We start from the raw sequence: 23,868 nt of genomic DNA, 5'->3' as shown, positions 1-23,868 counted from the left end.
CCAAGACTTGGCTTTGTCCTGCCCTCCAGCTGGGCCAGGGGAGGGGACTGGAGGTGGGAGGCTGGGGGGTGGGGAAGATGGATGGCAAAGGGAAGAACAGGGGAAGGATTAAAGGTGTTTTCTGGAGACTGAACCCTCACATAGCACCATCAGCCTTTCACCATCAGTCTGGTTAGTGTGCATTATTTCCCCGCTCTGGGTCTTAGCTTCTCCATTTGCAATGTAGGGGCAACGATGGTACCTACCTCCCAGGGCACTGGAGAGATCAAGTGTGAAAATGTGCGTGAAGTGTTTATCAGCCTGGAATAATAAAAATAGCTCATATTTGTCAAGGCTGGCTGAATGCAAGGCTCTGTTCAAAGCACTTCATGTGTATTTAAGCCACTTGTCTTTTCTTACAACTCTTTGAAGTAGGGACTCTTATCACTCCTGTTATACAGATGAGAAAACTGAGGCACAGGGAGGGTAAGTAAATAGTCTAAGGTAAGTGGCAGAACCAGGATTGAAACTTAGCATTCAGGCCCCAGAGCCTGACCGAGGCACCATTCTATGTTCTCTAAGTGGGGAGGGCAGAGGGGCTGGTTCCTGTGGAGTAGGGGGGGCGAGGAGTCTGCCAACACTCCCTCCCACCCCAGGCAGGTTCTTGGACCTCACTTCCAGGAGAATGAGCAGGGGCCCAGAAAGCAGGCACCTCCAGCCCTGTCCCTCTCACCTGGGCCATGGAGGGAAGTTCCTTTATCTCTATGAGCCTCACGTGCCTCCTCTGTGAAATGGGAGTGAAACCACCTACCGCCCCTATGAGACACACGCCCCTCTTTGGCTAGCGCCGTGTCTGTATATTCCCAGAACCCAACCCAGCCCTCGGTTGGCCTTCAATGCATGCTGAATGTGCAAAGCGGGAGAACAGAAAGGGCCAGCCCCTGACCAGTGCCCTGGAAGGGTGAGCCCTGCCCTCCCCACCCAAGGCACCCTTCCTGCCCCACCCGGCCCCTGCTTGCCTTGTCGTTGATCAGCAGCTCCATTGGGTCGTGGCCCGTCTCCAGCAGCACAATCTCGTTGGCTTGTCCAGCCACCGAGTAGGAGAAAGGGGTGCCCTGGCCAGTGCCGCCCGACCTGGACCGCAGCCACATGCAGACGGTGAAAGCGTAGAGCTCAGGCAGCGCCTTCCGCATGCGGGCGTACATGTAGTTGTTGCGGATGGGGATGCTGATTTTGAAGGTTTCTGGGTAGACAGAGGCTGAGGACCCTGTGGGCGAAGGGCAAGGTGGACATGGTGAGGGGTCCATGGACACTGACACAGGCAGGGTGGACGTGTAGCACTCTAGCACAGGGGTTCGTGGTGCCCCCCGGCACCTGCACCGTGCCAGCACTGGGCCCCATAGCTTCACAGCCCTCTGGACTCGGCCTCCCTGCTGAGAGGAGTGGTTACAGCACAAGGGCTCCAGGCCTGAGACATCTGGGGTTCAAATCCCGCCTCTACCAGTTACCAGCCCCACGTCTTCAAGAAGATAAACCGAACCTCTGTGGGCCTCTGTTTCCTCTTTAATATTTCCTCCCTTCTAGGGTTGTGTGAGGCTTGGATGGGAAAAAATATATAAAGGGTCAATAAATGTTCAATAAATGTTAGCTATTATTATCATTTTTTTAGGGTTATTTAACAACACTATGTAGTGCTTTTTACGTGCCGGCCACAGCTCTAAGTTCTTTTACGTATATTATCTCATTTACTCCTTGTAACCACCCTACGACATAGGCCCTACCATAATCTGGTAGGAAATCTTGGCACAAAGAGGTTATGTGCTCCAGGCCACTCAGCTAGTAAGTGGCAGAGCTGGGATTTAAACAAAACAATCTTGGGACCCCCTGGTCTCCAAGGTCTCTTCCAACTCAGAGCTTCTGGGATTTGATGCCTTGAATCAGGGGGCTTCCTGGGGGAGGGATTGTATTGGGAGGCAACACCACCAGGGCTTTGGGGATAAACCCACCACACAACCCCTCCAGGGTAGGAGGCCTCAGGCACTGCCATCTGCCTGGTACCTCCCAATTCTTGGGAGGCAAGAACCAGCTGGGATCCCCCTCCCCTAGCTGGTTGTAAAGAGCTGAGGGGAGGGGGTGGAGCTTGGGGTTCCCATGTCTGATTGGGGCTTCGAGTGGAGGCTGGTGTGATGCATCATGTTAAGAGAGGAAGGGGCTCAGAGACTGGCTCTCTAAACCCATTGCATAGATGAGGATATTGAGCCCTGTGAAGGGAAGCAACTTGCCCATGGGCACACAGACATCTAACTCAGCCACTTCCCTCTCCTCTGCCACGCAGCCTCTTGAGGGGGCATTTCCCCCAGTCCCTCGGCAGTCACGGTGTAGGAATGAGTAGGAACAGTCTGGTGTTGGGACTGGGCAGGGATTGGGGTTGCCCCTCCTGTCCCTGTGCCCCTGCCAGGATGCTGGCCCTGGAACCCAGCAGGCCTATCTGTCCCCTGCAGTTGTGCCCCTGCTATGGTTTCTCTTCTCCAAAAGTCATCTTTTCACCTCTGCTTTCAAAGACTGTGTGTGGCCCGCTCCCTCCAGGGAGCCCTCCTGGATCTCTCCCCCTGCCCCCCGAGCTCTTGTTCTGCATGTAAGCATGTCCCACCCAATCGCTCATGGTTTCTCCGGTCTCTCCCAACTTGTCTGTAAGCATCTTAAGAGCAGGCTCCATAAGGTGTCAAAGCTGAAAGGTCTCTCAGAGCTTATAGTACTAAACCCCCATTTCTCAGATGAGGAAACTGAGGCCCAGGGAAAGAAAGTGACCTTTTAAAGTTAGAGCAAGCCACTGACAGATGTGTTTATGCCAGCTCATTGTCCATGATGGCATGTTTCTCTGACCCCCTGGCAGTGGCAGGCCCGGGTGTTGAACAAACAACAAAATCCTGACCAATTCATTGAAGGTGCTATTTTGTGGAAATGCATGGAGTTTGGGTTCAGACAGACCTTGTTTGAGGTCTAGAACCACCACTTACTGGCTGTGTGACTTTGGGCAAGTCCGCTGACCTCCCTGAGCCTCAGTTTCCTCATCTGTGAAATGGGGATAATAGCAGTACCATCCTGAAGCAGACTGTGAAGTTTAAAGCAGCTGGCGTGTGAACTCCTCATCCCACTCCCAGAACATAATAAGTGCCGGAAGGCAGTCACTGTTAAAAATGAGGACGATGATGACATTGTGTCCTGCAGCCTCCTCCCTACCATTCTGTCTAGCTTTATGTTCTTTTTCAAGTGAATCTGCCATCCTGTGCCATGGACCCATTTGAGGCCCATGGCCCGGCCTGCTGTGCCCTCTGGGGGCCCAGGACCCACCATGCTCCAGCTCGGCCACACGGTCCTGCAGGCCGTCCAGCTCCTTCTCCACCTCCTGCTGCTGCCGGTGGCTGCTGTGACTGAGGGCCGCCCGCTCCTTCTCCAGCACCAGCACCTTAGCCAACAGCTGCCCCTCCAGCTCATCCATCTTGGAATGCAGGGTGGTGGGCACGGCAGGGACCGGGGACGGAGCTGCTGAGAGGTTCACATGGGCTGGGAGCTCCTGCTGCTCACAGGGAGAGAAGGGGGGACATGTGAGGTCACTTGGAGGGAGGAAGGAAAGAGGCAGGATGCCACCACTGTGCAGAGCAACCCCGGGAGAGCCTTCCCATATGCAAAATGTATAGCATCCTTGACATTGAGATGGTCACCCCCAGGAAGCTGCTGAGGGGCGAGGAGAGCAGGACTTCTCTGCCTTTTCCAAACATTTCCTCTTCAATCCCACGAGAAACCAATCTGGGGTCACTGCCCATGGTTGATGCCCACCTGAAAAGCACACTTCTGATGAAGACAATTGAAACTAGAGATGGGCAGTTATCAATGAAACTTCTCGGTTGAAACTAGAGATGGGCAGTTATCAATGAAACTTCTCCGCATCATGAAGCTCTTGAATGAAAACTGCACACATTTGGTACAGCAATATCACTGGCAAGAATAAAAGTGAAATCCGTATCTTAAAGAAACAGCTTTCAAGTTCTTTTCCACAGTTTTGCAGGAGTACAAGATAGATTTGGAATACGAATAAGCTCTAGTTCTTAAGAACCAACACTCCTAAAAGATTTAGGAAAAAAGTTTACAATGTCATCTAGTTAAAGAATATCTGTGCTAGAACACCTTTTAAAAAGTATTTTTGAAAACTGCTTTTTTTCAGCACATATCTGAACTCAGCTTCAACTTTTCTGCTTCAATAAATCTTTGGAAAAATTGAAAATGGGATGGCAAACCCAACTTCAGTCAACAGATGGTCTCCGGGTGGTTCTAATGTGCAGTTGGGGTTGAGAGCCCCTACCCCAGGTCTTCGTGACCGGAAGGCCATACATCAATGGGCCCTCAAAGGGATGGGCTGTCTTAGCCTTTGGTCATTCCCTCACCCACTTCTCTAGGATGGCACTGTGTGCTAGGCTCTGTACAGGCAACGGGGAGACCCCGGAGCATGAACCAGGGGCTTCTGGAGCAGGGCTCCTGTGGAGTGGCCATTCCAGGGCAGTGGGTAGTTAAAATCATGGACTCTGGACTCAGACACCCAGGGTTCAAGTCCAGCTCTGGAACCCACTTGCTGTGTGTCCCTGGTCAAATCCCTTGACCTCTCAGAACCCATTTTCTCACATGAAACATGGGACAATGTACATACTTGGAAGGGTTGTGGGGAGGGCTCCATGATAAATGGCAATAGACAGAGACTGTTAATTGTGAATTACTCTCTAGGGCAGAGTGTCCCTGGTGCTCTGACAACCTCCAGTTATACTCAGGGGGAAGGCGAACAGAAGAATTGGGGAAGGAACCAAGGGTCCTTGCCTTTCCCTTCCCCTGCTAGGAGAAGCCCCTTCTGGGGTGGAGGAAGGCAGGCGAGGCCAAAGGTCCTGACTCTGGGGCAGGGCCATCTCTGGCAGACACATCATGGGAACATCAGTGGGAGATTAATAATTCATGGGACTTCTAGGAGCCAAATGAAACCTTCCCCACCCCCCTGGCTTCCTCCCTCCACCAGACTCCCCACTGACAAGTCCAATGCTTCCACACTCCCTAGAGGGCTGGGCACCTCCTGCTCGGACTGCCCTGGGCCCTGTCCCTAAGTTTAGCCCCCAGACATGATCCCACAGAATTCTCACAATTCATTCACTGAGCACCCCTTACATGCCGGACGCTGTCCTAGGTGCTGAAGATACAGCTGAAAACGAAACCAAGAAACACACTGTCCTGAATGCGCAGAGCTTCGAGGGGATGACCCTGCTGCTTGGGGCAAGGAGAGGACACCTCTCCCCAGCTGGATGACATTGGACAAGTCCCTTAACCTCTCTGAACCCAACTATGTGACAAGCGGATAAATGTGTCCCCTGCCTCAACGTGCCGGGGCAGGGGGGTATTGGTGCAGGTAGAGTGCCACAATCAGTACATGAGATGCGGTAGCTGACACTGGGCAATGAAAGTGACCTTGGGCTGAGCAGCTGGAGGGGCTGATCCTTGGCTCTGTCACTTCACCTGAGAGCAGCGGCAGGTGGGGTAAGCTCTCTCATATAATTTCTCCTCGTCTATAAAATGGGAGCTTGGAATGGCCAACCTGCTGCGCTGTCAGGATGAACTGACGCAGTGAGCGCGAAGGCCCTGCCCAACAGCATGCACAGTGTGGGGTTCAAGGCCACAGGTTTCAGGGCTCGGGCTAAGGGGGAGGACCTGAGAGGGCAGCGCTCAGCTGTGGGCCGAGCCCCAGCAGGCCCCTCGCACACATTCACTCACTGACTGCTTTACGACTCTGTGAGGTGGGTCCTGCTGGTGTCCCCATTTCACGGGCAGGGGACCTGGGCAGGAGCCCCACCCAGATCATTCCAGAACCATCACTCACTGCACTGCCTCTCCCAACACCTGTCCCACGGCCCCTCTGGGATCCCTTCTCCCTCTCTCCTACCTTGGGCTCTGCTGGGGGACTCAGAAGGGAAAGATGAAGTTGCCTCAAAGGGCCAGGGGTCCACTACCAGCACAAACTCTCGTTCCATGTGTGTCTATGTGTGTGTGTGTGTGTGCGCGCGTGCATGTGCGTGTGTGCAGCAACAGGCAGGGCTCTCGAGCAGCTTTTTGTGAAAGCCTTAAGCATTTTCCCCTCTCTCTCTCTCCATCTGCCAGTAGTGGGAAGGGACTGAGGATCAACCCGTCCCCATTCCGGGCTCTGAAATGGGAAAATGGGATACAGGCTGCTGAGGTGGTCCAGGTTGGTGCTGGGAAGGGATCCCATGAAGCAGCCAGGGTGGGGAGGGTCTGACCACCTTCATCCTCCACCCACCTCCCATGTCAGGGTCGCAGCTGCCCATTCATGCAGATGGCTGCTTGGGCCACCTGCCTGGGGTGGAGGCCAGGTGAGGTGGAAGTGGAGATGGACGTGGATGGACGACCAGCTCAGTACACCAGGCCCCATTCCCTTATGCTAATCTTTGCATGTGAAGTGGCTGGACTTCCCGGAAACTTTGGATGGAGGCAATTAGCTCCCACTTTCTTCTTGGTGCTGGAAGGGGCCGTAGCAGGGTCTCCTCAGCCCCCAGTGCTGCTCTGTCTTCCAGCCTCCGCCGGAACGCGCTGGCTCCCCACCCTCCTCTGAGCCAAGTGTGGCACAAGGGACACACAGCTGAATGGGATGGTGCACCAGGCTCGCCCCGGGCACTTCACACGTCTTTATACATGAACCCTCACAGCCACTGGAGGAGGCTGGCACTTTTATTATCCCCATTTCACAGATGGGGAAACCGAGGCAGATGTCCTTCGGAATATTCTATGATGATGGGGCTGGGAAAAGCCAACAGCTCTGGAGCCAACATCTCCTCTCTCTAGCAAAGCCTCCTCCCTCCTGCAGAGAGAGAAACACCGGCCAGGAAGGAGCAGGACACTAGGGCCATTTACATGGACTCTGCAGCGAGGAGAAGGTGGGTGGGCTGAGGGAGGCGAGAGCACAAGCTGTTCTGCTGTCAAAGCTGCCAGGAAGACCAGGGAGGGGGTGGGCTCCCTGGATCGTGTGTGGCCCCCTCCACCCCCCAGCATCTGATTAAGAAGAACACGCCAATTCCCATCTGCTGTGGGCCAGGGCTGTGCCAACTGGGCCCCAGCCTCAGATGGTGGGGGAAGAGTGGGAGGGTGACGACGCCATCACCCCCACTTGGCTCCTGATGGGGCAGGAAAAGAGGGGGTCAGATCCCACAGCCTGTCCCATGAGGAATCTGGGGTGGGATCTGGTGTAAACCCAGAGACCCAGCTCGGCCGCTAATGTGTGGGCTCCTTCACCTCATGACGATGACGCTGGCCACACCAGTTGTCCTGCACCAGGCACTCCACGTGCACCAGGGCCCCATGTGGGCCCTTTGCAGATGTCACATGAGCCTCTCAATAGCCTGGGAGGCAGGTGGCCCCCTTTATAGATGAGGGACCGAGCTTCAGAGAGGTGATCCTGCTGGCTGAAGGCCACACAGCCGCCAGGTCACAGAGCTGGGACTCCAGCCCTCTACCTGATTCCGGAACCTGTGCCCACCCCTCTGTCCTACCCTGAGGGTCTGGGTCTCAGTTCATGCTCTGCCAAGTGAGGACAGTGTCGCGGCCCCAGGGGCCAGTGGGAGAGGTTCTGTGGCCGTGAGGAGCCCGGTGGGCTGTCAGGCCATGGTGGGGGGCTCAGAGGAGGTGAATGGGATGGGGACCCTGCCTGGAGGGGTGGCTCTGAGGCCGGGGGGATGCAGGGAAGACCCGGCTTCCTTGTCCCCACCCAGGGTCCACCCCTTCCCACGTGGAGGAGGAAGGCGCCAGGCTTCCGTGGCAGGGTCCCACCCTCTGCACAGCCCACCTGTCCCAGGACAGACAGGTCTGGCTCCGGGGGGCAGCAGGGGAGGGGAAAGTGAACAGGCTTGGGGGCAGCAACAGGGGTCACGTCTCCTCGCCTCTCCCATCTAATCACCCCCCACGTCCTGTTGGTTCTACCCTCACTGCTGGGTTCACATCTGGTTATGCCAAGTTGCCGTGCCTCAGTTTCCCCACTGGCACAATGGATACCATGAGAGACCCATTCATAGCACTGCAGCAAGGATTAAATGAGTCCATAGAGGTGACGCCCAGAGTAGAGCTGGCACGTGAGGTGCTGCCTCGGAGTCAGCTGTCATTAGTATCACTACCATGACCCACGTCTCTTGAAGGGGCTCCACATTTCTCCGTCTGCCCCTAAACCTTTTTGTTTCCTCATTTCATTGAGAAGAAAAACAAGCTAAAGGAGAACACATACCAGTTTGGTACTATGTACATAAAGTTGTAAAGTAGTCAAACATGTGATTTACGGGTAAGGGGTACGGGAAGAGGGGGTGAACACGTGAGAGAAGATAACCCCGGGCTCAGGACAGCGTGAGCCACTCCCGGGGCCGGGGGTGCACTGGAGGGCCAGCAGCTGCTTGGAAACGTTCTAGGTCTTTGGCCTGGGTGAACACGTGGAAGGCATTCTTTATAGCTTTTTGTTTCTCTGAAATACTTCACAACGATTTTCTTTTATAAAAAAGGGACAAAATCCAAACACGGAATCTCTAACAGTTGCATCTAACCCTGAATCTTAATCGCAGCCTCAGGCAGCTCCTCTGCTCCGGCCCTAGGCCTGCCCCCCATCTCCTCCACACAGCAGCCAGAAGCAGCCCCTGCTTAGAAAAACATGGCTCTCCTGTGTAAAGTCCTTTAATGACCTTCTCTCCTTCCTCAGCCCTCAGGGCCTAACCCACCCACCCCCGGCAGGCTACGCTTCACTCCCACCCGAAGTTCCTGGGCTCTCTGACAGCCCTGAGCTGCCTCTCACCCCTGCACATGCTGTTCCTTCTGCCAGGAACACTCTTCCCGACCCCCCTGCCTCCTCTGGCCAGTGCCCGCTCATCCTGCAGATGGGAGCTTCCCGACGCCTGAGCCATGGAGCACCAGAGGGGAAGGAGAGGGTCCTGAGGGCCTCTGCATTCACCCACTCATGCACCAGCCACACGTCCCTCCACCCACGTGTGCTGCGCACCACAGCGTCCCCGTCACGGGCACGGACTCCCCATCAGACAGGCCGGGGTCATTTCCAGGCCCCCTGCTTCCTGGACCTGGGGCCTCGGGCAAGGTGCTCAACCCTCTGACCCTCTGTTTCCTCATCTGTACGCGGGGATAATGACAGTAGCTACAATTAGGAACACAAGTGAGGATAAAATGAAAGGATATATGTAAAGTCTGGTGCATAATAAGCAGCTGGTGAGTGTCCAGACACCCAAACTAGTTGCTGCTCCTGAGAAGGAGGAGTGCAGGATGCAGGCCCGGGGGACAGATGGCCTGGCCTGAAAGCCCAGCTGGGACCCAGGCAGGGTTCTTAACCTCTCTGAGCCTCGGTCTCCTCATCCGTAAAAAGAGGCTAGCAGTGGTACCAGAGTTCACGTGGGAATAAACTGTGAGGCCCTCAGGATAGCCCTGGCACAGAGAGTGGCCCCTCCCCTGATGCCGGCTACTAAAGCCCCAGGTACCGTGGCTTCACGGCCCAGGAAGGCCCCTTGCCTGCCCCAGGCGGTGCGCAGGGCTTGGGTGGGAGGCAGGCAGACGTGGCACCATGACGGCAAGAACACGGGCCCTGCGTCTCTCTTGGCCAAAGGTTCCGGTAGTGCTGCTGCTTTGAGGAGGCCACACAGGATTTCCTCTAGGGCCCTGCCCCACCCTCTTCTGGGCCCGAGTCAAAAACCTGCAGCATAGACTAAGGGACACCCCTGCCCCATCCTCACCCCATTTTAATTAGAAGTCCTGGTTGTGGTCTTGCTCAGCCTCTGCTATGCTGTGTGGCTTTGGGCAATCCCTCAGCCTCTCTGAGCCTGTTTCCCCTGGAGTAAAATAAGGGGTGTGGGGCACAGGATCACTTCCACTGTGGGTGAGTGGTCTCCATTCCCCAGGGTTCAATGGGGACGAGGTGCCCAGGACTGTCCTGGGGAGACCTCACCACCTACTTCACTCGGTGAGGAGAACCAGCCTCGACCTCACTCCACTCCCGCAGGAAAGGACCAACACGTCACACAACAGCCAACGAGTGTAGGAAGAGGTGTTCAGCAGCATGAGTCATGAGAAATACAAATCAAAGGCATCAGGAGTCCACTACACACCCACCAGAATGAAGAACATTTTTAAAAATTGCCACACCAGGGGTTGGCGAGAGCGTGGAGTGTCCCGCAGTGGGCGGGAAATTCTTACAGCCACTTCAGGAAGCCACTTGGCAGGACCTACTGAAGCCAACAGGCACTCCTGTTATCACACCCAAGAGAAACGAGGGCTTCCAGACACAAAAAGACATCAAAAGAATGACTGCAGAAGTTTTATAACACAGATCACCCCAAACATCCATCTTTAGTAGAATGGGCACATAGACTTAGGTGCAGCCATACGATGAAACACTGCACAACACTGAGAAATAGCACTGATGTATCAACATGATAGATTGTCAGGGACACAATGCAGAGTGAAAAATGCGAAAGACAAAGGCATACAACTGTCTGATTCTGCTTGTATGAAATTCAAACACAGGAAAAACTGATCTATGGTTGTCAGCTATGGGTATTGGGTGCTTAACATCTGCTATTACCATGTGCTGTTTCATACAACCGAGTGTAAGGCTTCTGTCAGTAAAGATCTTTAGTCTTCTGATTTTTCATGATCAGAGCTCATGTGATAAGGCACAGACACGCTCCATAGTGACTATAGCAGCAATAATCTCGATACATGATCAAGAGTCTACAGTAGCATTTCTTTCCCTGTTCTCTCTCTTTCTTTAAGGGTTTGTTGAGGATTGAATAATGTCCCCCCAAAAAGGCATGTTCAGGTCCCAACCCCTGGTCCTGTGGGGTGAACCCATTTGTAACTAGGACCTTTAAAGATGATAGTTAAGGGGTGTCCAAACAGAATGAGGGTGAGCCTTCATCCAATACGGCCAAAGTCCTTATAAGCAAGGGAAATTGGACACAGAAAAAGAGAAGCCACGAGAGAAGCAAGAAGCTGAAAGTCAACGGAACTTGCAATAGAAAAGAGAAGATGCTGCCACGTTGCCATGTGACGGAAAAGCCAAGGAACGCCAAAGATTGCTGGCCAAGAGGTAGCCAGCCTTCTGGCTCTGAAACCCTGAAGACAATAAATCCCAGTAGATAAGCCAGCCCGCTACATAGTACTTGTTTTAGCAGGAGGGAAACTAAAACATGGTTAGTAATAACAAAAGGCAAGACATAGAAAAGTCAACATAAAGATTTTAGAAGGAGAACTTACAGGACACAGACTTGTGATTCTTTAGATGTGACACTATTGGATGTGACTCTAAAAGCATTTATGGACAATTGTCAAATTCGTAAGTTTCCCAGGGAAGATACCAGATTCATAATGCCCTTCTATATGTGCTACCATAGAAGTGAAATTCCTGACCTTAATATTGTCTTTGAAAATGTTAAATTGAGAATTCTGTTAACATACATATTATGAACTGGCACATTGTATTATTACAAGAGATATTTGATTTTCAGCACAGTGCAAAATTCCTTAAAATGCATACATCTTTTATTAAATTCCATTTTAAAAAAACACATTATTTTAAATGCGGTTTTTTCATTTAGTAAAAGTTGTCTAATTGATATGACTAAAACAACTGACCCATGATGATAGAAGTCAGCACAGTGCTAACCTTCGGGGAAGTTTTGACATTGGGGGGCATGTGGAAGCCATCTGGTGTGCTGGAAGTGATTCTTGATCTGGGTGGTGGTATCATGGGTATACACAGAAAAATCCACTGAGCTGTATGCTAAAGATTTGTGACCTTTATAAGTAAGATATGAGACCTTCCATATCTTGAGTGTAAGATGCTCAAGCAACTCCTGCCAAGCTTGGAAAGCACGAAGGGGCCCCCAGAATAATGTCCCCCAGGGCCCAAAGGCTTTGAGGACCCAGGATGGCAGAGTGGGAGGGGCTCTTTGGGGTATGCTCCCTACCCCTCCCATTTGACAGATGGGGGAAACTGAGGATCAGAGAGGAGAAGGAATTTTCTGAGGTTACAGTAAGCAGGTAACAGAGCCAGGTTTCCTGCTAGAAGGCTGATGCAGCAAATGGCCAGAGCCAGGGTGGGGTGGGGAGGAGGTTAAGGGCCGCCCATAGTGGGTGCCCCACCTGGAGTGGGGAAGAGGCCAGCTGCGGGGAGGGGGCCCGCCAGGTCTGCAGGTGGCTGGAGTCCACTTCCCATATCCCGATATCAGCTGCCATTCCTGGGCCCTGTGCCAAATGCTCTACCATCATCTCGTTTAACCTCATAAGCGAGGGGGTATTTTTTAATCTCTATTTTACAGAAAATGAAGCAGCTTGCCTAGGGTCCCTGAACTGTCCAATGACAGAGCTGGAGTTGGAAGCCGGTCAGTCTGGCTCCAGGGTCCACACCAGGAAGACGATTCCACGCTACTGCTCCAGAGGGAAACCAGGGCAAAGCCCCTTGGTGGGAGCTGGGTGGGAGACCCTGGGAGGGAGGACACTAAGGTTCCACACCCTCAAGCAAAAGGCCAACAGACAGACCCACTCTCCCCACATTCTGCAGGCCCCTGGCCTCCCCCTCTCCCACCCTCTTCCCTACCAAAGAGGTGGGGTCCAGGGAACCAGCCCCCATGAGATGTGGCCTCCAGAACAGGCAATACTGTACAAAAAAAGCAAAAGCAACCAATAAATAGACTTCAATAAATCCTCTAAGCCACTGTAGATTTCCCTGAGAACTGTGAGTCTGGGGAATGTGGGGTGGGAGTGGGAGGTTGGCACGAGGTCTGCACACATACACACCCCATGCAATTCCTCTTCAGGAAGCATCTGTCCAAGAACTTAGAATTTAGAGCCCCAGAGCAAACCTAGCCCCTCTTCACACCCATTCTACAGAGAAAGAAACCGAGGCCCAGAAAGAAGAAAGTGATCAGCATGAAGGCGCAAGTGAGAGGAACCCAACTCTGTGCCGCTCAGCCTTCCTATTTCAGAGACTGTTTGGAGGAGGCACAGCACTTTGGGAGCATCTGGCCCAACGGTACCATTTTTGCAGAGAGAGAGAGAGAAGCCAAAGCTGGGGGCGGATGACTTGCCTGGCTGGGTGTCCTTCCCAGTCCTGGAGCCTCCGTTCCCTCATCCGTGAGATGGGGATGGTGGACTAACTCCACTGAGCTGACGACTGAACCAGCTGAATAAGCTAATACATCCAGAGCCAGGGTCTAATAAGTGTTAGTCCTCTGATGAACCAGCCGGCCAGCAGCACCAGCCTTTGAGGGCTGGTCCCCACGACACCTGCTCTGGGTGCTGGGGCAGAAACGGGTTAGGGCAGCTTCCAGCAAGAGGCACAGCCCTAGCCTGTCCTTCTCATTTCTCGAGGATGGGTCTAGAGCTAATGATGAAGGACGAGGGCTTTGGAGCCAGGCCCTGGCAGGGTCAAATGCAGGCCCCACAGCTGGGTGACTTTGGGCCAGTTTCTTAACCTCTCTGAACCTTTTACCTGTGATGTCTTCACAGGTAAAAGGGGGATAGACTCGTGCCTCCCTCATACGGTTATTATGAGGATTAAATGAGATCATACTCAGCACCTGGCGAGAGCTAAGTCCTCAGTAAGTGTAAGCTAGGACTGTTATTGCAGCAAAACTTGTGGCTTCCCTGAGTCCGGGGTCCTCTGTGAACATCGTTAGGGTGTCCCTTGCCAGGTTGTGGGAGGCGACTGGCTTGCCAGGCTGGGTTAAGGATGTGGTTTATGTGAAAGAAATGCTGCTCGATTCAATCCTGAAGCTGCATTTTGCACATACATTAAATTAGCACAAACATGGAAAACCAAAACATGCATACATGGCTGGTTGCCACATACATGGTCTAATCCTTTTGGAAAGTGATCTTTGGCCACAGTCATAAAAAAAATCAATATCCTCTGGCTCAGAGGATATTTCCCTCCTGGGAATTTAGCCTAAAGAAATACTTCAACAGACTTAAAAAGAAAGGAAACAAACAGCTAGCTGCATGAAATTGATCCGGCAATAAGCATATAGAGGAAAGATAACTAGAAACAGCCTGTGCCTCCAGCAACAGTGGCTGATGGATGGCGGAGCCGGAATGTATCCCAGGATATCATGGCCGTCATTACGATGGTAATTACACAGCAGAACCGCCGTGACCACGACTGCAGATGGACAGGACTGAAAGGGGACTGTAAAAGTGATAAGGTGGTAGAATTACATTCGATTTTCCCCCCAAAATATTTAGACATTTTTCATTTACTGCCACCAACAAAACATAGAAAAGAAAACACAAACAACTCCCTTTTAAGCCCCACAATGTGTCTCCCACTAGAGGCCCCAGGGGAAGAGGATGGAGCAGCACACCTCCCCTCCCCCTTTGGAAATTGGTCCTGGGGGAAGAGGGGTGCCAGGCAGCGACGGGTGCAGGGATCTGCTGAGGACTACGGGAGCAGGGATGGGGGGCGGGAAAGAAGGAAGAGGACAGAGTGTGATCAGGGGGGCTTCTTGGAGGAGGTGTCCTCAAAACAGACACTTAAATAAGGAGCAGGGATGTCCTGGGGTGATCTAGGCAGAGGCAAGAAAGGGCTGGGATGGGTCAGATCCGGGCATGGCAGCCTGGGAGCAGACTGAGGGGTTTGCCCCAAAGGTCTTTCCACAGGGGAGCCGCAAGATGGGGTTTAAGGACCGTCTCTGGAGGTGGCAGATGAGGCCGACTGGAACCAGGAGGGAGGAGCCCAGGATGGCTCCCAGGTTTACACCGAGGCAGAAGACGCCTGAGGAGCAGGCTGGGGGGAGGCGGGTACTGAGTTCAGGCTGGATCCCATGAGGTTGGGGGGCCAGCGGGACACCCAGAGGGAGAAGGCCAGGAAGCAGGTGGATCTACTGGGCTGGAGCTCAGGAGAGAACTCTGGGCTGGAGACAGAGATTCGGGGAGCGCAGTGGAGTGGGCGTGTAGGCAGCCCTGGGCTGGTTCATCCAGGGAAAGGGAGGGGAGAGTCAGGACGGGCACAAATGTTAAAGGAGCACCCAGAAAGGAGATGGAGAAGCAGCCGTCAGAAAGAGTTCAGAGAGAAAGGAGAGGGGGTGCCTAGAAGCCAAGGGTGCGGGGACTTGGAGAAGGAGGGAGTGTTCGGGGGTCAGATGCTGGAGAGGGGTCCGGCGACACAAAGACTGAAGAGCGCCTGTTCAATTAATCAACTTCAGCGAGTTCAACAAAAGTGCTTTCACTGTGCCATGGGGAGAGAGAGAACCAGCGGGGAAAAAGCAGACCCTGAAAATCCGGGGGCATTGTTTTGAGGATGTTAGATAAGAAGAGAGGGGAGAAACTGCACAGTGGCTAGACGGGAGATGGGGTCCCGCTGTCACTGGTCGTCTGACCCCACGTCTGTTGGACCCTACAGGCCAGTCCCTCTCAAAGACTTCAAGGCTGGTTCCGGCTGCCGCCAGGCTCACAAGACACACCTTTCTCCATGTCCACTGCATTCAGGAAGCTGTGGGGGTGGGGTGCACATGGGGAAGCCAGGGGTCTCCAAGCCTGTGAGGCTGATCTGGTGCCAGAGCCCAGCCACCAGGATCTGCCCCCCAACCTCAGCAGGCTTACCTGGGGGGAGCCCATCCTGCCAAGCACTGCAGGTGCTGGGGAAACAGGGCCAGGGGAACAGCCCAGCCCTGCCAGCCCCAGCCGTGGGAGGAGACACCGGTGCCATCTGCAGGTGGGGGCTATGGCAGGCAAGGAAGAAGTTTATTGAAAACTCAAACCTCTTTTTTTTACATTAATCAAATATGTTTTCTCAAAGGAGGATTTGTTCCCCTTTTAATTTTTGGCTGTATTTTTTTTTAAAAAAAACCTTCTTCATATTATAGCTTCAGGATAAAAACGGCAACCTCTGGAAGTGCTGGAGCAGACTTCTGTGCCAAGCACTGCTCCGAGCCCTTCACACTGGATCAACTCACTTAGTCCTCCTAACATTCCAACAGGGAGGGGCTATGATTCTCCCTGTTTTACAGGCGAGGAAACCAAAATTCCCCAAGACAGCTTTCATCACCTCGATTATTTTCCTGCTCTCAGCTCTCACCCTAGAAGCCCTCCACCCCCAGAGCTGGAGTGTAGGAAGAGGGGGTGCTGGCCTGGCAGGCAAGACCCTCAGGCTTTCCTCTGGCCGCTGTCACTTACCAGCCATTTTATCCCCATTTTTCTCATCTGTAAGATGTTCTGACACCCTGTGGGGTGGGTGCTGACACCAGCGCAGAATTTCTATTGGGCCCCTGGGCTAAGAGGGTCCTCAACCTCCCCCTTGGGCATCTCCTGTACTGCCCAGCAAAGGATTTAACTCAGAGAACGCAGGTTGGGGGTGGGGGGGAGGCTGCATTTCCTTCCTTCAGTTCTCTCTCCTGCCGGGGCCCCTGCCTTTGCCCCAGCTATGCTCCGTTTAAGGGGAGTTAACAGAAGGGACAACTCGTGCTTTGGCCACTATCTTCCCCATCCTTCCACAGATCCAATTATTTATATATATAGTAAGCCTCTAAGGCTTTGCACCCTCTTCCCTGAAGTCTGGAAATCCATTCATATCTGGGAGTGGTCAATGTCTCCCAGTTGCCTGTCTTGCCGGGTCTGGCTTCTGGCTCCCCATTCCAGAGACCCCAAATAGTTTCTCATGGGAAGAGACTCCAAAGGGGAAATGACTGGTTCAGGGTCACACAACAGCCCAAAGTGGACGCCTCCTGCCAGACCTCACGTGTCTGACCCCAAGTCTGAGTCGGAACATCAGAAAGAGGTGAGTGGAGGCAGCAGAATCCGGGTGAGGCGCTACTCTCCACCTAGCCGTCACCCCAGAGCTGTGGGCTTCCGGACAACCGCTGCTGGGAGCGCAGCAGCTGGGCTCTTGCGGTGGGCCCTTGGTCTGCGGTGGGGTGGGATATCGGGGTGGGAGACAACTCCGTTCCCAGGTCTCCCGCATGAGAGAAGCCTGAGTCTCTCAGACAGTGTGTCCTGTCTCCTGACCACGGGGAGTTAGTGTGGGGCTGGAGATGCTTTGGGGAACTCCGGAAGAAGGAAATGAAACGGATATTTAATGAGGTCCTAGAACGCGCCAAGCATTTTGACAAATCTACAGCTTAAGCCCCACTTGGAGTGGACAGGAGCGTTATACCCATTTTACAGAGATGGAAACTGGGGCTCAGAGAAGTGTCTGGAGAAGAAACAGTGAAGGGAACGAGCCTTTCTCTGCACCTGCTGTGCCTCAGGCACTCTACAAGACGTTCTCTCCCGGAATCCTGCCGCCGCCACGCGAGGAAGGAACGACCATCCCCGTTACACAGACGGGAGACCCGAGGCTCGCATTCTCGCCGGGGCCTCCCCAGGGTTCCGCAGCCCGGCGTCGGCCACCGGGAACTCCAATGATCGCAAGCGCCGGCCGCCGCACGGGCGGCCCCTCCCACCAGGACCGCTCCCCCGACGGCGCGGGGCGCGGCGCGGCGCTCACCTCCATGCGGTCGATGCGGTCGCGGAGGGCGCGCACGGCGTCCTCCAGCTCCAGGATGAGCGCGGGCGAGTCCCAGGATCCGTCGGCCATGGTGTCGCGGCGGGGCCCCGCGTCCTGGAGGCCGCGCGGCAGGCCACTCTCGCAGCGGCCCAGCTTGCCGGTGAGCTCACGGATGGTGTCCTGGTCTGCGCGGATGCGCGCCTCCTGCTGCAGCGCCGTCTGGCGCAGCTGTTCCGCGGTGCTCTGCAGCAGCAGCAGCTCCTCGCGCTCGCTCGCCGCCGCGCCCGCCGCGTCCCCCTGCTCGGCCCCCGACGGACAGGCGGCAGCCAGCGGCGTGCACAGGAAGCGGCTGAAGAGCGGCCCGGGCGGCAGCGGGTGCGCGCTGGCCATCGGCGCCCCGGGCAGCGCCGGGGTCCCGGCCGAGCCGCCCGCGCCGTGCAGCGCGCTCAGGCTGCGCTGCGGCCCCGGGGACGCGGCGGGGCCCGAGGCGGCCGAGGCATTGTCGGCGCCACCGGGCAGCGCCCGCGCGGGGCTGGCCGCCAGGGGCACGCTGGCGATGATGCAGATGACGGCACCGAGGAACGCCAGCATGCCCGCGGCCAGCAGCACGGCCAGGAACTTCAGCGTGAGGCGGGCGGCGGGGGCGCCCGAGGCCCCCGGCAGGCGCGGCGGCGGGGTCGGGGCGCGGGGCCCGTGCGCGCGGGGCTGAGCAGGGCGGGAGCCGAGGCCGGAGCCGGAGCTGTCGCCGCGGCCGCTGCTGCCGCTGCTCTGAGCCGGAGCGGCGGGAGGAGGAGAAGGCGGTGGGGAGGGGGAGCGGGCGCGGCGGCCCCGCCTCGATCGCTCCCCGGGGCCGGCCCTGGCTCAGCCCCGCACCCGTTCCGCGCCGGGCGCCGAGGTGGGGGCGCGGCCCGGCCTGCTGCAAGGGGCGTGTGGAGGGGGCTGGTGCCGGGCCCGGGGCCTTCCTTCGCCTCCTGCACTGCGCGGAGGGTGGCGACCCGAAGGCCGCGCGGCGGGGCTACTCAGCGACCCCACCCCACCTCTCCTGTGTCCTAGCCCCCTCCCCGCCGCAGTAATGGGGACAGTTAGGTCGCGCGGGGCTTCGCTCGGTGCGGGGCCCTGTACTGAGCGTGTTACGAGCTCGGTCGCAATTAAGCCTCGCCGTGGACATCCTCACCATACAAGTGAGGAAACCGAGGCCCACCGGGGTCGGGTCGCTGCCCAAGGTCACGCAGGGAGGGCGCGGTGGAGCAGCATTTGAGGCTGCGGGATGGAACAGGGGTGGGAGTGGAGAGATGAGAAAAGACGGCAGATGGGGTGGGAGGGTGGGAGAGATGTTGACCCAATCTGTTTCTGCTCTGGTCACCTGCCTGTCACCCCCTGTCCCCAACCTCCTGAAGAAGCTCTGTCCTCTAAAAAATAAAATAAAATCCGTGATCTCAGAGGGTAGCTGAAATTCCCGCCTCTGAATCCTTGGGGACACGGAAGTTAACGGCCCAGGTGAGTCCCTCCAACTCACCGCAGGTCATATTAGGATGCAAGCAGGCAAGCCTGTGGACCAGGCACTGGAAGTAACACACAGGAATGGGGGTGGGCTCTGGTGTGAGGGTGGTGGAGGAGTCCTCTTGTCAAAGACGTCTATATTTATTTTTCTACAAACTGACTTTGCAATTAAAAAAAAAAAAAAGAACTAACACTTCCTACCATACTGCACAATCCAGCTCCAGCTCCAGTTTTCTGCGAGGGTTTTCCTGATGGGTGTGGGGTCCTGGACCTGCAAGGGAGCTGAGAAGGGGCCGCAGTCTGGGACAAAGGGGAGGGGCTCTTGGAAATCGCCTGGCACACACCCAGGTAAGTCCTGAGCCCCAACCCAGGCCTGTCTCCCTTCCACGCCTCCATTCTTGACCTGCCCGGAAAGTTCAGACTGGGGTCTGTGGACCACCACGGCAACTGCTGTGAGGTGGGGTGGGGGCTTCAGGTCATCTCTGAATAGTGCTGCTTGTGGTGGTGGCTGGGGAGAGAGAACATTTCTCAGGAGGGAACAGCCCCAGAGACCCTGACTGGTGGCCCGGTCCCAGGATCTTACACAGGGGGCCATGGACCTGTGCCCCCAAGCCCACACCCATCAGCTGATAACCAGCCTGCTGTGTCATCCCTGAGAGTCAGAGACTTTTGTCCAGACCTGAGCTGTACCATAGGAGAGAAGTAAATGCTAGCTCTGTATACATTCAGAGACCCCTCACAGCAGTGGGTGTGGGTATGAGTCAGTACCGGCTGAAGCAGTGACCGAAAACCCAGCCCAGGCAGTGCAGCTTGGGGGAAGTGTCTCTGGGATGGGGAGATGGGGTGGGCTCTGCGGGCAAAGGCAGGCAGTGCGAGCCCTGAAGTCCCTGAGGCCTTGAGTGGGCGAGGACTCCTGGTGCGTTCACTGCATGTGTTCCTTGAAGACACAGATAACACCCCAGGAGAAACTGTCGTAGAAAGTCCAGGGAAGGGCAGGAGAGGCTGGGAGAGGGTGCCGCTGCCAAGAGGGTGCCGTCATTATGGGAGCTGCCCGTGGGAGTGTAGGCAGCAGCTGGACTAGTGATCCCTAAGGCTGGAGTCCAATCTTGTTCAAACTGGTCCCCTGGAATGGCTTTTTTTTTAATGCCATTTTATTGAGATACATTCACACACCATATACTCCATCCAAAGTATACAATCAGTGGTTCATCACATAGCTGTGCATTCATCACCATAATCAATTTTAGAACATTTGCATTACTCCAGAAAAAGAAATAAAAAGAAAAAAGAAAAACCCAAACATCTCATACCCATTATCCACCCACTTATTGACCCCTAGTATTGCACTCTACCTAATTTTAAGACTTACAATAAAGGCAGGTTAACTAAGACAGCGTAGTATTGTCAGAGATAGATATGTAGATCGGTGGAACACAATAAAACATCCAGAAGTAGATCCATACAAACATGGGCAACCAAGTTTTATATAAATATATATATAGCTATACGATCATTATCAAAAAGCAGGGCTACTGGGTTACAGCTCAACATTTTCTGCTATTTCCTTCTAGCTATTCTAATACACTAGAAACTAAAAAGAAATAGCTATATAATGAGTCAGTAGTCATCATCATGTGTTAAATGTTAAATCCTAATTTCTCAGTTACACCTCCTCCCTCTCGTTTAATCTGGAATGGCTTTTTAAATGTGATATGAACATGTCACTCCCCCGCTTGTAAACCTGCCAGGGCTCCCCATCATAAATGGAGTAAAACCCAAACACCTCAAGAGGCAACTTTTCCTGGTGGTCAAGGATATGGGTTCTGAAGTCAGAAGACCTGGTTCAAACCCTGCCTCTACCTGTTACCAGTTGTGTGACCTTGAGGAAATTAGTTAATGTTGGGGGACAATTTTCCATGCATCTCTCATATTTCTGCACATTTGTGAGCAGAAATACTGACAGCTTGGCTCAGTGGCAAACAGCCTTAGAAAACAGAGAGAGCAGCTCCCTCTGGAGCAGAGGGCAATTCTCTTGCTGTCCAGTATGATGTCTCCTTCTAGGACAAAGAATGGGCAGGTGTGCTTGCACCCCTTTAAAAAAGATTGGGGTTTCTTGTTCTCAGGCTCCTTGGCTGCTCTGCCAACCTGGATGGGCCCAGCAGCCACTCGGGTTCTCCTGTGCCGGGAACTGGAGCAAACACTGAGTTCATGCTACCTGCTGTGAGTAATGAAGTCCTTTGTCTCTGACCTAGGACCCTGGAGTCTTCTCCCAGCATCCTCAAACCAAGTTAAGCTAGCTCATTAGCTTGTAAGAAGGGTAAACTCTCAGACCCTTTCCAGTTCTTGACTCAACCTCTCTGTGCCTCAGCTTTCTGATCCATGAAATGGGGGGATAAACAGTAGTATCTGCTTATAGGGTTGTTGTGAGTTCTAAATGTGTTAGCGTAAATAAAGCCAGTGGAAAGCCTCAATAAATGTTGGATGTTAATATGTTAGCTTCTCTCTGTTGGCAAGACTGGTGATTATCCAGTCCCTGCCCACCCCTCCAGCCTCATCTCCAATCCCTCACTGCCTGGAGAGGTTGGCTCCAGCAACATCAAACTGTGCCTAATTCCCTGACATATCAGGATGTCACCCTGACTTTTGCTCATACTGCCCCTTGCCTGGAATGCCACCCTCCTTCTTTCTTCCTTGATTCATCTCTATCCAGCATCCAGCAGGGCCCCACCCAGAGCCGCTTCTCCCTGAACATCTCTCACAGGTGACATCTGCTACAGCTAGAGGCACAGCCAGGAGGTTAGGACAGGGAGGTCCCGAAGCTCATCTCCCCTGGGTTCTGGGAGAGACCTCCGTAATCCCAACCCAGAATTCCCCAAAGGATGGTCCAAAGTGGATTCTCAGGGGAACTTTTACAAGACTGCCATAGTCTACACATTTTCCCTAGAAAGTCTGTCTCTTGGATTTTTTGTTTCCTCACTTTCCTTCCAATCCGAGAGTAAGGGAATTCTGCCCCAAATGAGTAAATCTCATGTTTCGAGACCTACTTTGCACCGGGAACAGTGCAAGGCACTGGGGAATGAGACAGGCTGGTGGGGCTTTTATTCTAGTGGGGAGGCAAGCATTAAAAGAATGAATAACTACCTAATAAGGTAATTGAGTAGTGATAAGAACTACAAAGAAAATTTTAAAAGCCATATGATAGAAAATTATGGGATGCATGAGTGGGGGGCTGGGAGATGGCATCGTTAGATAAGGTTGTCAGAAATGGCCTGTGTTTGGCTGAGATCTGAACATCCTGAGAGACCAGCCATGCAGAAATGGGAAAGATGGAGTGATCTAGGCACAGAGAACTGCTAGTGCAAAGGCCATGAGGCAGAAATGAGCTTGGTGTGTTGCAGGGATGGAAAGAAGGTCAGTGGGGCTGGAGCAGAGTGAGCTTCAGGGGAGAGGGGAAGCTGGAGGAAGGCAGGGGCTTTACAAGCTGAGGGAAAGGGAATGGTTTGATTTCATGCCCTATTGGAGGGCTTTAAGTAGTGAAGTGACATCGGACAGTTTGTATTTCTAAAAGATCACTCTGGTAGCTGTGTGGAGAATGGGCCACAAGAGGAAGCAGGGAGACCAGTTAGGGCCACTGCACCCATCCAGGCGAGAGGAGTGATGACGTGGAGCTCATGAGGATGGAGAGAAGTGGATGGATTTGGGATCTATTTTGCAAGTAGAGTTTGCCGACGGGTTCTCCAGGAAGCAGGCTCTGAGATGGAGCTAGAAGTCTGAGTGGTTTTCTGGGGGTAATGCCCATGAAGGATAAAAGGGGGAGGAGACAGATTGGCCAGGGAGAGTGTCAGACCTCGAAGCAGATCTGACAAAGTCTTGACCAACTCAGTAGGGAGCTCTGGGCCCAAGACTGCATTGGGCAGAAATGGTCAGTCCCTGGTTCCCTTTTCATGCCCAGTCATTGGTCAGGAGCTGCCCCAGATGAATGGGGCTTCAGCTCGAAAGCTGGAATGGACCGTGAAGGCACTGCAGCTGGAGGCTGTCGGTTGACTGCACTGTTTACTGCTGAATGGCAAGTTGGTTCTAGAAGGGAGGCTGAGTGGCGCACCTCCACGGCTGCCCTGACCACCCCTCGCCCCAGGTGGCAGTCAGGGAACAGCTCCTCCGAGGTTCTGGGGGGGCCTCTCTTCCTGAGGGGACACTTAAAAGAGGGTGGTTAGTGGGATGAACGACTGCCTCTGTCACTGCAGTTGTTTTGGAGGTCACAACAGTGTTCGTTGTCTCCCTCCTCCACTATTCATTCTAAATTCCCTTGTCCTCGCTCATCACCTCTGCTGGCCCCGGTGGCTCACCTAGCGGTGTGACCCAAGCCCTCATGCCTGAATCGTATCCTTCTCAGGCCAGGGTTGCTCTATGTGTCCAGTCAGTTACAACTGCCACGATGGTGACAATTTTTTTTTTTTTTTTTTGCCTGCTTATCCTTGAACACAAAGAGTCCAAAGTGTCCAGGTGGTAGCCATAGCTTATTGTTCAATGGGATCCTTGCTGTAACCCTTAGTAAGAGTGTACCCTTTTGGGAGACCAGGATCTCTAACCCTGCAGAGTCCTGCACTGCAGGGCTGGGAAGCACAAAGTCACCCCCACCCCCTTCTCCACTGGGTCATGGGGAATGATGGTAAGTGGTGCCTACATTCCTGCTTTTACCGCTTTGTTCCTGAACCCATGTGTTCTTCCCATTGGAGATATAGTGCCTTTGGAGGTCTCTAACTCAGTGTTTACACTGCATCCTGGAGGATGACAATGACACCCAGTTCTTGAAGTGTCTTGAATCT

The 23,868-nt window shown here is 54.1% G+C and overlaps 1 protein-coding gene across 1 annotated transcript in view; it reads right to left on the bottom strand.

The window, feature by feature from the left end:
* NPTXR (neuronal pentraxin receptor) overlaps positions 1–23,868 on the bottom strand; it is a 55,961-nt gene that overhangs the window by 6,282 nt on the left and 25,811 nt on the right. The window contains exons 4-10 of the mRNA XM_037847340.1: positions 19,410–19,550; positions 19,244–19,313; positions 18,580–18,802; positions 18,416–18,458; positions 17,543–18,310; positions 3,331–3,556; positions 999–1,246 (exon numbers count right to left, since the gene is read on the bottom strand). Coding sequence (XP_037703268.1) covers positions 999–1,246; positions 3,331–3,556; positions 17,543–18,310; positions 18,416–18,458; positions 18,580–18,802; positions 19,244–19,313; positions 19,410–19,550 — 1,719 coding nt within the window. The remainder of the gene's footprint in view (positions 1–998; positions 1,247–3,330; positions 3,557–17,542; positions 18,311–18,415; positions 18,459–18,579; positions 18,803–19,243; positions 19,314–19,409; positions 19,551–23,868) is intronic.

Source organism: Choloepus didactylus, chromosome 8, assembly GCF_015220235.1.
Source record: "Choloepus didactylus isolate mChoDid1 chromosome 8, mChoDid1.pri, whole genome shotgun sequence".
NCBI lineage: Eukaryota > Metazoa > Chordata > Mammalia > Pilosa > Megalonychidae > Choloepus > Choloepus didactylus.
Note: the sequence above shows the minus strand (reverse complement) of the source record. Positions and strands in the feature narration are given on the sequence as shown.